This window comes from Podarcis liolepis (assembly GCF_965112155.1).
Source record: "Podarcis liolepis genome assembly, chromosome: 4".
Taxonomy (NCBI): Eukaryota; Metazoa; Chordata; class Lepidosauria; order Squamata; family Lacertidae; genus Podarcis; species Podarcis liolepis.
Window position 1 is genome coordinate 81990140 of NC_139558.1, and position 13380 is coordinate 82003519.

Sequence of the window (13380 nt, forward strand, 5' to 3'; positions counted from 1 at the left end):
TAGGAGTATAGCATCTAGATCAAGGGAAGTAATAGTGCCACTGTATTCTGCTCTGGTCAGACCACACCTGGAGTACTGTGTCCAGTTCTGGGCACCACAATTGAAGAAGGACACTGACAAACTGGAACGTGTCCAGAGGAGGGCAACCAAAATGGTCAAAGGCCTGGAAACGATGCCTTATGAGGAACGGCTAAGGGAGCTGGGCATGTTTAGCCTGGAGAAGAGGAGGTTAAGGGGTGATATGATAGCCATGTTCAAATATATAAAAGGATGTCACATGGAGGAGGGAGAAAGGTTGTTTTCTGCTGCTCCGGAGAAGCGGACAAGGAGCAATGGATCCAAACTACAAGAAAGAAGATTCCACCTAAACATTAGGAAGAACTTCCTGACAGTGAGAGCTGTTCGACAGTGGAATTTGCTGCCAAGGAGTGTGGTGGAGTCTCCTACTTTGGAGGTCTTTAAGCAGAGGCTTGACAACCATATGTCAGGAGTGCTCTGATGGTGTTTCCTGCTTGGCAGGGGGTTGGACTCGATGGCCCTTGTGGTCTCTTCCAACTCTATGATTCTATGATTCTATGATTCTATGATTCTATGATTCTATGCTGTGAGCTTGGATCCATGTTATTATTTGTTTTCATCAGCACCAGGCAATTAGTGAGTAAATTGCATAGTTCATGATTCTGCTGACTTGACTGTGAGGTCAGCTGGTATGTCATTGTTAATGATTTTAAATATTTCCTGTATGCCACACTCAGTTTGTGGAATATCCTTCCCTAAGGCATGGCTGGGACTGATACTGTCCATTTTTCAGTGCCAGGTGAAAACCTTCCTCTGCCTCCAGGTCATTTGGATATTTCAGGGCAATTTGCCTGTACAGAAATAGTGATGGAGGATTTTTAACAAATTGAATTGTGTATTGCTTTTGAATTTTTTTTACGTGTTTTAATAATGGTAACACTCTCTGGGGTCCTGTGGTGAAAAGTGGGATAGAAGCTATATTAAATAGTGAATAAATTGTATTGATAGTTCCCTACATTGACAAATTAGAACTTGGTCTGCAACATAATAATCTGCAAAATGTAATACATATCTGTAAAAGGGATGACTCTATAACAGTACATGTCCTGGAGTTAATGTGATTTCATTATTTTAGGCGAGTGGCGGAACTTTTCATGTTTGATTTTGAGATCAGTGGTATTCATTTGGATGAAGAAAAGGTAAGTTATTTCCATTATAAGAAAGGCTGTTGGATGAGCCTTCTAGAAACTAAGCCCTTATCCCAAGCGTAATCTGCTGATTAACCATCATAATCAAGATTTACAGAATACAATGATCCTTAACCTTAATGGCATGGTATTAATTTCTACAGTTAAGATACTATCGTCTTAGTTTTTAAAACATCTTAATTTCATAAGGAATATGTATGCATGGGAATATTCCACAGATTGCTGAACCAATGCAATGCAGGAATCTCAACTAAAGCTTTTTAAGATGTGAACAGAAACTATATTTTAAAGAAATATTTATTACTCTGTTTATTTCTCATTTGCAGCGAAGGAGAGCAGTAAATCTCAATGTCAAAATATTGGATTTGTGTAATGAATTTCTCATAGGATCTCATCTTCCAAACAAGGTTGACAAGCACATTTTACCAGAACACATTCGGCATCATTTTGCAGTTGAAGGCAATTATGCCCAAATCAGTGGTCTCAATGCTGATAGTCCTGATGATCTGGTATGTATACATGAAGTACATTACAGCACCATATACTGTACAGTACAATCACATCTTACAAGCACTTAACTCATGTTAGTTCAACCCTAGGGGGGGACGCGGGTGGCACTGTGGGTAAAACCACAGTGCCTAGGGCTTGCCAATCGTATGGTTGGCGGTTCGAATCCCCGTGGCGGGGTGAGCTCCCGTCTTTCGGTCCCTGCTCCTGCCCACCTAGAAGTTTGAAAGCACCCCTAAGTGCAAGTAGATAAATAGGTACCGCTTTATAGCGGGAAGGTAAACGGCGTTTCCGTGTGCTGCGCTGGTGCTGGCTCACCAGAGCAGCTTCGTCACGCTGGCCACATGACCCGGAAGTGTCTCCGGACAACGCTGGCCCCCGGCCTCTTAAGTGAGATGGGCGCACAACCCTAGAGTCGGACACGACTGGCCCGTACGGGCAGGGGTACCTTTACCTTTACCTTTAGTTCAACCCTATGTGGCTGAAGGCCATTTGGTTGAAATCCACAAGTTAAATGCAAGCAAGGCCCTCTTGGCACATCGGTTCTAGGATGCTCTCATGAGATGCTCTCTTGGAGTCATCCTTGTTCCTGTGAGGTCTTGTGCCAGCATCCCTAGCCTTCTGGAGCCGATGTGCTGAGTGGGCCTTGCCAAACAAGCAAGGCAGGGAGCTGAAAAGTTCTTTTCACACTGGGAAAACCCAACAATCCAAGTTGGGGACCATCACTACAATTCCATAGTATGTGCTATGTGAAGAAGACTTCTTTTTGTCTGTCTGGGATCTTCCAACTTTCAACTAGGTTCTTTAAGTACATGAGATGGAAGAAAACCTTCAACTATATATTCATTTGTCTGCATGGAGGTATTTTAACTGTATACCCCAGGAATTGAGCAGTTAGGGAAGAAGTGAATATTCCTACTGTCTCTTCCCTTCATTTGCAACAGGGTGATACTGTATATCGGGTACCTCGGGTTGCATACGCTTCAGGTTACATACGCTTCAGGTTACAGACTCCGCTAACCCAGAAATAGTACCTCAGTTTAAGAACTTTCAGGATGAGAACAGAAATCATGCTGCGGTGGCAGCGGGAGGCCCCATTAGCTAAGGTGGTGCTGCAGGTTAAGAACAGTTTCAGGTTAAGAACAGACCTCCAGAACGAATTAAGTACTTAACCCGAGGTACCACTGTAATGTTGTTGTTGTTTAGTCGTTTAGTCGTGTCCGACTCTTCGTGACCCCATGGACCAGAGCACGCCAGGCACTTCTGTCCTCCACTGCCTCCCGCAGTTTGATCAAACTCATGCTAGTAGCTTCAAGAACACCATCCAACCATCTCATTCTCTGTCGTCCCCTTCTCCTTGTGCCCTCCATCTTTCCCAGCATCAGGGTCTTTTCCAGGGAGTCTTCTCTTCTCATGAGGTGGCCAAAGTATTGGAGCCTCAGCTTCACGATCTGTCCTTCCAGTGAGCACTCAGGGCTGATTTCCTTCAGAATGGAGAGGTTTGATCTTCTTGCAGTCCATGGGACTCTCAAGAGTCTCCTCCAGCACCATAATTCAAAAGCATCAATTCTTCGGCGATCAGCCTTCTTTATGGTCCAGCTCTCACTTCCATACATCACTACTGGGAAAACCATGGCTTTTACTATACGGACCTTTGTTGGCAAGGTGATGTCTCTGCTTTTTAAGATGTTGTCTAGGTTTGCCATCGCCTTTCTCCCAAGGAGCAGGCGTCTTTTAATTTCGTGACTGCTGTCACCATCTGCACTGATCATGGAGCCCAAGAAAGTAAAATCTCTCACTGCCTCCATTTCTTCCCCATCTATTTGCCAGGAGGTGATGGGCCCAGTGGCCATGATCTTCGTTTTTTTGATGTTGAGCTTCAGACCATATTTTGCGCTCTCCTCTTTCACCCTCATTAAAAGGTTCTTTAATTCCTCTTCACTTTCTGCCATCAAGGTTGTGTCATCTGCATATCTGAGGTTGTTGATATTTCTTCCGGCAATCTTAATTCCGGCTTGGGATTCATCCAGCCCAGCCTTTCGCATGATGAATTCTGCATATAAGTTAAATAAGCAGGGAGACAATATACAGCCTTGCCGTACTCCTTTCCCAATTTGGAACCAATCAGTTGTTCCATATCCAGTTCTAACTGTAGCTTCTTGTCCCACATAGAGATTTCGCAGGAGACGGATGAGGTGATCAGGCACTCCCATTTCTTTAAGAACTTGCCATAGTTTGCTGTGGTCAACACAGTCAAAGGCTTTTGCATAGTCAATGAAGCAGAAGTAGATGTCTTTCTGGAACTCTCTAGCTTTCTCCATAATCCAGCGCATGTTTGCAATTTGGTCTCTGGTTCCTCTGCCTCTTCTAAGTCCAGCTTGCACTTCTGGGAGTTCTCGGTCCACATACTGCTTGAGCCTTCCTTGTAGAATTTTAAGCATAACCTTGCTAGCATGTGAAATGAGTGAAATTGTGCGGTAGTTGGAGCATTCTTTGGCACTGCCTTTCTTTGGGATTGGGATGTAGACTGATCTTCTCCAATCCTCTGGCCACTGTTGAGTTTTCCAAACTTGCTGGCATATTGAGTGTAGCACCTTAACAGCATCATCTTTTAAAATTTTAAACAGTTCAGCTGGAATACCATCACTTCCACTGGCCTTGTTATTTGCAGTGCTTTCTAAGGCCCATTTGACTTCACTCTCCAGGATGTCTGGCTCAAGGTCAGCAACCACACTACCTGGGGTGTACGAGACATCCATATCTTTCTGGTATAATTCCTCTGTGTATTCTTGCCACCTCTTCTTGATGTCTTCTGCTTCAGTTAGATCTTTACCACTGTAATACTTTTCATCAATTTCATCAATAATGTCTTTTCATCAATTTCTGCATTTTGCTATTATAGTTGTCCATATATTGCTTTTCTTTTGAATTAACCTTAGGTACGTGAAGTTGCCTACAAGGTTTTCCTGTACCCAAATGCTCAGCAATTACACTGTTTAGAGGAACTTCTTACCAGCAGAAACCTTCTGGCCCAGTTAGTAGGATATGATACATTTGCTCATCGGGCTCTTCAGGGGACAATGGCCAAAACTCCAGGTAATGCTAATTGTGAAATATGCCAGGATAAATGCAGGCTGTGCAGATTGTTACAAGAGATTAGTAGTACATGGGAGGAGAGAAGAGTGGGAGAGGAGCATTTTCCTTCATGTTCAATTCCCCCTTCCTCTGGAAACAGTTTCTCTCACATTGATTCGAATGGGAGGGAAATAACACTAGCTCTGTTTCAGGGAAGTGAGATGCCTTTGGATCCTGTGGATCAACAGCCTTTCCTGGTACGCCCCTGACATCACCCTGCAAGGTCCATATTTGCCCTCTCCCAACACCTGAGGGGCACTATGTGGACCTTTTCACAGTCTCATGGGGGAGACATACGAGGCTGGATCTCCCTTTCCAAAGGTGGACCTTTGTTTCTCTCCATCCTCTGAAAGGGGACATCAGAGAACCCTATGGTCCTGGGACACTATCCCAAGGAACATGCAGTCAAACACTAATTTATGCAGTGTCAGAATGTTTTAAATATATTACATCCTCATACGAAACACACTGCATAGAATGATGTCTCAGTGAAATTGTTGTGTTAAAGAAATGTTGCTGCTTGTTATTTTAGTTATGTTGACCATCCATGAGTATTAATTGCTGCTAATAGAGAACTTCCTTATTCAATATATTTGCATTGTTTCAAAGTTCCTGTGAACATTGCATGGGGAACCTGTGGCCCTTCAGATGTTGTGAGACTACAATTCTTGTCATCTCTCACCATCCCAGGCCATCCTTGCTGTGACTAATGGGAGTTGGAGTCAAACAATATCTGTTGGTCTGCAGGTTCCTCAGCCGTAATAAAGTTGAATACTCAAACTTCTGCATTACAATTTAATTGTTATCAGTCAGCTTTAAGATTAGGAAACCAGAAACCTTGCACTAGTCAGCTCTGTTGATTCAGCTATGACCTGCTGTAGTTCTTGTAGGGCTGGAAATGAACCTACACTAATGTCTCCAGAGTGTCAGAAATTTCAGGTTTAATTTTGCTTAATGGCTTCTTTAGTAAATAAAACAGATAACCACTACATTCAGCCTTTTTTAAAAACTATGACTTAATTCACTTCTGAATTATGAATCATTTAGAAGATTACTTTAAGCTAGATGAAAGTTTACAGCTGCATATAAGTTATTTCTTAAGTGTTCTTTCTGCCTACTGTACCAATATTTCTTCCATTCTGTTTTTTAGAGAAAGTAATGCAATTTCTTGAGAAGCTTTCAGATAAGTTATTCAGTCGGTGAGTTTATTTTTTAATAAGATTTAAAGGGAGAACAAATTTGCCTTGCTGCAAGGTAAAATTTTTTGTAATATTACTAGTAGAATCAATAAAAAATACACTTGTATTTCATAATTAATTCACCCCATCTTAATTCTGCAAGATTATTGAAAGGATTATATCTAATCAACTACAGATTAAGGTCATACTGTAATTGTAAAAATATTCTGAACGGTGGATGTCTCACTGTCAGCCAAAAGGCCCTTTCATGGTAAACGTACCAATGTTCTATTTTCCAGTGATGTAAAGAGGGAAACCAGCCAAATATTTTCTGTATATTGGAAAGTATTATCCCTTACTGAAAAACCTATTATAAAAAAGCAAAGAAGAATCACAACTCTTTATGGCACATTTTGTTCGTTTGCTTGTGTGAAAGATACTTTTATTTGCAAAATGGACAAATGATTGTCTAGTAATTGTATTGTACTACAAAGTCTTTTGAAAAGCACTTAACAAAATATTATGATGAAATTGTTTTTCAGTACACTAAAGGATTTTGAAATGATGAAAGGCATGAAAATGAAACTAAATCCTATAAAATCAGTAAGTTATATTTTGCATTTACTTTTTCCCAACTTGAATGAGTTGAATGCTAGTTTGAGAAAATACTTTCTATAATTTCAGAGTTATGTTGACGTAATCTAAGCTTTCTCTTTCTCTTGGCTTTATATTATAACGGTGTTGGGTTTCAAGGCTCTTTTCTCTAAGGGAAACTAACCACTTAAAAGAAGATATTGGTTTAAACACAGTGATTTATGTGGTAGCCAAAACTTAAGATGGAAAATGTAATGTCTTCTCTTGAGTATGTCAAACATTTTGTTCAATTAGTTTTTGTAGGCTTGAAAAGGCAGCAGAGGCCAGATTTGAAAAACTGCATGTGTCTAGCCTGTGTGTTGGCAGGCTCCAGTATTTTTGTTCAGAAACCACGGTCTTTCCAATAACTGGGTTGCTGCATGATTATTCTAATAGTTCTGCCTCACAATGTATAATTTGGGACCTCAAATGCCCCTCAATGAAATTTGGTTGGATAAATACAAGTGGACATCTTGAAGCCTTTTAAGTCTTAGATCACATTATTTGATTATATTTAAATCTTCTAGCTGCCTGTCCTGAATGCTCAAGGCAAGTTCACTTAGTGCCACTTTTCACTTGCTGCTTTGTACTTTGATGCGGTCATATCATCTGTAAATGATGTAGATGTGTTAAATCTGTGCTTTCCTTTGTAAAATACACAGAAGTGGTAGGTAAATTCTTTCCTGATCGTCATTTCTTTGTATTTTTGTAAAGCTAAGCAGTTGGCCCCTTATCTCTCTCGTCCTGACCTAGCCACTGTGATCCATGCGACGGTCACCTCCAGACTGGATTATTGTAACTCGCTCTACGTGGGGCTGCCCTTGAGACTGACCCAGAAACTCCAGCGGGTGCAGAATGCCGCGGCGAGACTCCTTATGGGGTCTTCGCTGCGAGAGCACATTCATCCGGTATTATACCAGCTGCACTGGCTCCCGGTGGAGTACAGGATCAGGTTTAAGGTGCTGGTTTTAACCTTTAAAGCCCTATACGGCCTAGGACCCTCGTACCTACGGGACCGCCTCTCCTGGTATGCCCCACAGAGAAACCTACGGTCTGCAAATAATAACATCCTCAAGGTCCCAGGCCTCAGAGAGGTTAGGCTGGCCTCAACTAGAGCCAGGGCCTTCTCGGCTGCGGCTCCAAACTGGTGGAATGCTCTGTCACAAGAGACTAGGGCCCTGCGGGACTTGACATCTTTCCGCAGGGCCTGCAAGACAGAGTTGTTCCGCCAGGCTTTTGGTCAGGGCGCAGCCTGACTCCCTCCTCTGGCAACCTGCACAGAACTTTGTTTAATCGGTTGCCATCAATTTGATTTTAACTAATTTTTATAATGAAATATTTTTAGAATGTGTTATTATTTGATTGTTTATTTGATTGTTGTTAGCCGCCCTGAGCCCGGCTTTGGCTGGGGAGGGCGGGATATAAATAAAAATTATTATTATTATTATTATTAACATGCCCCTTTTAGAGCAGATGCATGTGGGAGGAGATGTTGGTTTAAAAAAAGCATCTTGAATTTTGCCTTTGATGTCATTGATAGCCCTTGCCATCACTGAAACACAGGTATCATGTGCTTCCAGTTATTGGTTTGGTGTTTAGTCCCATATTTTTCATTTGTTACAGGGGTGGCTATAAGACGTAGGGCCTTTTCAGTAGTAGCATCCAGTTAAGGAACTCTGTACCTAGAGAGGCTCACCTGCTAACATCCTTCTTCATCTTTTGATAGCAGGTGGAAACCATAATTTTTCAAAGGGCGTTTGGCTTGCTAAAATATTAGGATGTTAGCAGTGTGCTTACCTGGATTATTTGCTTAATTCTTGCTTTGGACTTTATTTTTGTTTGTTTTCTTGTTGTGTTATTGTTGATACACTTTTATGTAAAACCTTAACACTGGCAATGAAGTGATATATACATTTGAAAAACAACATGACCAGAGATTGTCAATTGTACTTCCATGCACCGTGCATAAGCCGAATAGTCAGGTTGTGTACAGGGCAGGTAAGACAGCACCTAAAGCTCTGTGAAAACAGTTACTACAGAACTGCTGCTGTGGAAAGAAAGCTGTTGTATCTGACTTGTTTTGTTTGATTTGTGTTATGTGTTTGAAAACGTGAATGCTTTAACTTTCAGAAATTGATGCCTTGGGATCATCCATACCATAGTGGTGTCCTGCGTGCTGAGAGGTCAGTGTTATGGCCTTCTGCTGCAACTGGTGTATCTAGCACTTTATTTGCATTCTAATATTTAGTTTTTAGTTGTTAAAAGTTCTGCTATAGTTATCATATATACTCCTGTAGCAAATCACTGTTTCTTTACCTTTTTGTATTGTTTTGAAATGTGTGTTTTTGTTTGCACTTGCCAGCCACAACTTTTCAATGTATATATTTTCTGTATAAGAGCTGAGATAACTACCAGGTTGTAGTTTTCTTTTCTGTGCAGGAGGATATGGCTAGGAATCTATTTGTATTGGTCACCTTTCTCCAAAACCATGTGTGTGTTCTGGGGGGGAAAGCATTTAAACCCCTCTGCTATCTGTTGGATTTTTTAACTGATATAACTGAATCCTCCCAAAGTAAAATGTGCCAGTGTCTTCCCAGATAATATTCATTATAAATACTGAACATACATTTTTTTAAAAATCACACTGAAGCCAGCAAAACACATATGTACCATGTACATATCAATAATTATTCCTAATTAATTCATTTCCTCAGTTGATCTTTAAAGAGAGGCACTGTGATACCTTATGCTATTGTAATAAAATAATATTGTGGTTAGTTTATCATCTTACATCATAACAGACACATTACAGTCAGTGAACGTACAGTGGTACCTCAGGTTACATACGCTTCAGGTTACATACGCTTCAGGTTACATACGCTTCAGGTTACAGACTCCGCTAACCCAGAAATAATACCTCAGGTTAAGAACTTGCCCTGGGCAAGTCTACCAGCCCACCTCCCACCATTGTCAGCTCCCCTAAAACTAAGGTGGAAGGCATCTTGATTCCTTGGAGTCAGTTTTCAGGGGTGCAGGGGGTACAGATGAATTGGGGGGGGGACAGGTGTGTCCCACAGCCTGAGTCCCTTCCACATGAACAGCAGGATTTTGCGTCCAGGCCTATTAATAGTAACATTTCTGTTTGTAAACACCAGGGGGAGCTCCTGCATCAGTTTGCCACCTTTTTTGCATAGCTTTGTCAAGTTTTCTTTTGGAAAAATGAGCTGCCTCTTAGCTTTGCCGTCAGAGAACAGCAATAGTTTTCATTTTACGATTAGATATATATCATTTAAAATGATGTTTTGTCTGTGATGCGGCATTTGTGTTGACTATATGTTTTTGTAGTCATATCATTTATACAGTCATGACGAATACGTCAGTGCATGATTGGAACACTGGATATCAAATTCTGAAATATGTCAAGGGCCGTCATTTCTACAAAAAACCCCCACAACCCCCCATCACTGAAATCATGATAAAAACAAAACATCACATCCAGCCTTGCACACTAAAACAATACTAATACATTACGAAATGGAAATGTATTGCTACATATATTTGTAATTTGACTCAGTGCTTTTAACCCAAAATTGCCAACCAGCTTTTTCCTTTGTCGTCTTCCAACTTTCATTGCTCTGGATCATACTGGCAGTCAACCATATGGAATTTGATTCGTTTCTTTTTATTAGACAGGACTGCAACTAGGAAGCTGGCGAGAACAAATATAATCCAGTGAATCTGAGTTGTCAGTAGGAAGACCAATATATCCTCTTCCCTCCAATCCCTTTTGTTTCCCAATCACTTGAGGGCTTACAAAACACATTTTATTTATGTATACATTTTTTAATGTAATGTGTTCAAGATATGTAAGCATGGAGAACAGAAGTTCAATTATTCTGCATATCATATATAAAAAGGGACTGGTAATTATACACTCAGTTCAGTGTTCAAAAACCTGATAATGCCTATCACTTTCCTAGTATCTTCCCAGTATCATATTTCCTTATCCAAATTAATTCAAGGTTAGTACATATTAAAATCCTAATCAAGTACACTACAGTAGTATTCTTGAGGGGGAGTATGTTTTGTTTAGCTCAAGGGTGAGGATTGATTGTTTCCTGGTGTTTCCTGCTTGGCAGGGGGTTGGACTCGATGGCCCTTGTGGTCTCTTCCAACTCTATGATTCTATGATTGATTGATTGGTTGATTTTTGGCTCAAGGACTACATTTCATCTTGGTCAAACCTCATGGTGGGGGGGGGGGGTGTGTGCATGCCAATTGTGGGCAGAACTACCACCACATACACACATATCCACATGCACACATCCACACACACACACACAATCTGAAAGTTTTAAATCCATGTTTGTCTCTTTCTTCAAATAACTGTTCAGGACTGCAATCTGAAGTACGCATCACCTAGGAGAGCCAGCATGTGAGGCAGATAATAGTGTTGGTCTTGGATTGGGAAGACTTGATTCAAAACACCCCTTGGCCATAGAACTCCTTGGGTGGTCTTAAGCCAATCGCTGTTTCTTACTCTGCGTTGTGCCACAGGGTTGTTGGGAACATAAAATGGGTAATCCCATGTACACTGCCCTGAGCAACTTGGAGAAAGCATAGACATGCAGAATATGAGAAATAAATGATTACACCTATTTAGGACTAAGCTGTAAGTCTGTAAGTATTGTTGTCTGGCATGCAGTTAATGCTAGAAATGATTTAAATGAGTCATTTCTTTGGCTAATGTATTCCAGTGTTTTGGTTGTTAAAACAAAATCTCAAAATGCTCAACAATCAAACAAACAAAAAACCAAGACTTTGTTTTATATGGGGTAATTATATTATATTTCCCCCTTTTATTGGCATATGTTATGGTTATGGAATGCTGCAAGAAATTATTTCCCCGTGTGATAGCTACAGTTCTGAATGTTCGGTGATTAATGATATTGAGTAAATATAATCCTTCCTTTAATTACTAGGTCTATCAAAAAGATTTTGAATAAAGTTGTTGACAGCCATAATACACAAGAGTCTTAACTTCTTTCCAAATGTACAACTTAAATGAATGCCGTTTTATACTCCTTCATTTTATTTGGACTGAATGAAGCCATCTAGGCTTAGAAATAATTGTTTACAATGGCACACTACATCTATTGCTCTTTAGCAGTACTTTCTTTTCAATTTGAATCGTGCTGTTCATGAAGAATAATGAACACCGCATTGTACCATTTAACTTCATGTTTAAAGCAGCTGGCTTGGTATCTTGCCTTTCAAAATACTAGTAAATCAAATGCTGTATGATTAAGGCCATTGGATTTCTTCCCATAACTCATCCTTTTAATCTAAAACAGGATTTCACATCAGATAAAGAACCCAGTGCCCGCTATCATTTTATCATCTTTGTTAGTACATTTGCTGTGCTTTCTCAATCCTACATTTACCTTCTTGTGAAATGTGTTATGTGGGGGGACGGGACCTCTTATTACAATGGTAATCCTGATGTAACATATTAAGCTTTGCCTCTAGAAACCAAGGAGTTGGAAGGAACCTGGTGTATGAAATATGTTTATATTTATCAGCAGTAAAACTGTCAGCAAACTTCGTATACTTTAGCTGTGTACAATTCAGGTTGCATCACAATCAGTTGTTGCTTTATTTAAAAAAAAAGTTTGAGATAATTCATTGACTGGTGGGGCAGGGTGGGGCAGTCTCCTTACTTTCATTTGTTTGTTTGCTGCACTTCATAGCACTTACCGTATTTTTCGCTATATAACACGCACTCGACCATAACACACACGTAGTTTTTAGAGGAGGAAAATCCGTAGGCATGCCACCTGTAGGCATTCCCTCCCTAACACGCACAGACATTTCCCCTTACTTTTTAGGAGGAAAAAAGTGAGTGTTATGGTGCAAAAAATACGGTAATTACTGTGTCTTTTTTGAGTACTAGCAGCATAGAAATTTGGGGGGGCTACTGTTACATGTATTCATTGACTCACTTTGTGGGTTATGGTGAGCCATAGTTAATGGTTTACTTTGAACTCACCTGTCTGGACTGTTTTGCTCCTCTCTGCTAGCATAAGAGTGCAGGAAGAGCCCTGTTGGATCTGACCAAAGGCCCATCTAGTAGAGCGTTCTGTTCTCATGATGGCCAGCCAGATGCCTCTGGGAAGCCCACAAGTAAAATCTGAGTGCAACAGCATTCTCTCCACTTGCGAACCTTCGCAAGTGGTGCACAGAAGCATACTACCTTCAAAAGTGGAACATAGCTACAATGCATTTCTGTATTGCTCAAAATCCTTGAACGTTTGGTTGCATTTTTCTGAAAGTTTCCCAGCTCTACAATACCCTTTTTATTTTAGGCAACCAGAACTGTACACAGTATTCCATGTGTGGTTGCTTTATAGATGCGTATAACCACACTATGATATTGGCTGGCTTTTTAAAAAGTCAATTTCCTAATGTAAAATACTGTAAAGGTAAAGGGACCCCTGACCATTAGGTCCAGTTGCAGACGGCGCTGGGTTTGTGACGCTCATCTCACTTTACTGGCCGAAGGAGCTGGCGTACAGCTTCCGGGTCATGTGGCCAGCATGACTAAGCCGCTTCTGGTGAACCAGAGTAGCACAAGGAAATGCCGTTTACCTTCCCGCTGGAGCAGTACCTATTTATCTACTTGCACTTCATGCTTTCAAACT

At 40.8% G+C, this 13380-nt stretch overlaps 1 protein-coding gene across 2 annotated transcripts in view; it reads left to right on the forward strand.

Moving 5' to 3' along the window:
* Positions 1–13380, forward strand: part of MIPEP (mitochondrial intermediate peptidase) — a 65534-nt gene that overhangs the window by 9981 nt on the left and 42173 nt on the right. For both annotated transcript variants that reach the window (XR_014525073.1, XM_083498898.1), the window contains exons 5-10: positions 1154–1217; positions 1553–1735; positions 4673–4829; positions 6019–6067; positions 6589–6649; positions 8810–8862. Coding sequence is in view for 1 of the 2 variants with exons in the window: in XM_083498898.1 (XP_083355024.1) it covers positions 1154–1217; positions 1553–1735; positions 4673–4829; positions 6019–6067; positions 6589–6649; positions 8810–8862 (567 nt within the window). In the remaining variant the exon portion in view is untranslated. The remainder of the gene's footprint in view (positions 1–1153; positions 1218–1552; positions 1736–4672; positions 4830–6018; positions 6068–6588; positions 6650–8809; positions 8863–13380) is intronic.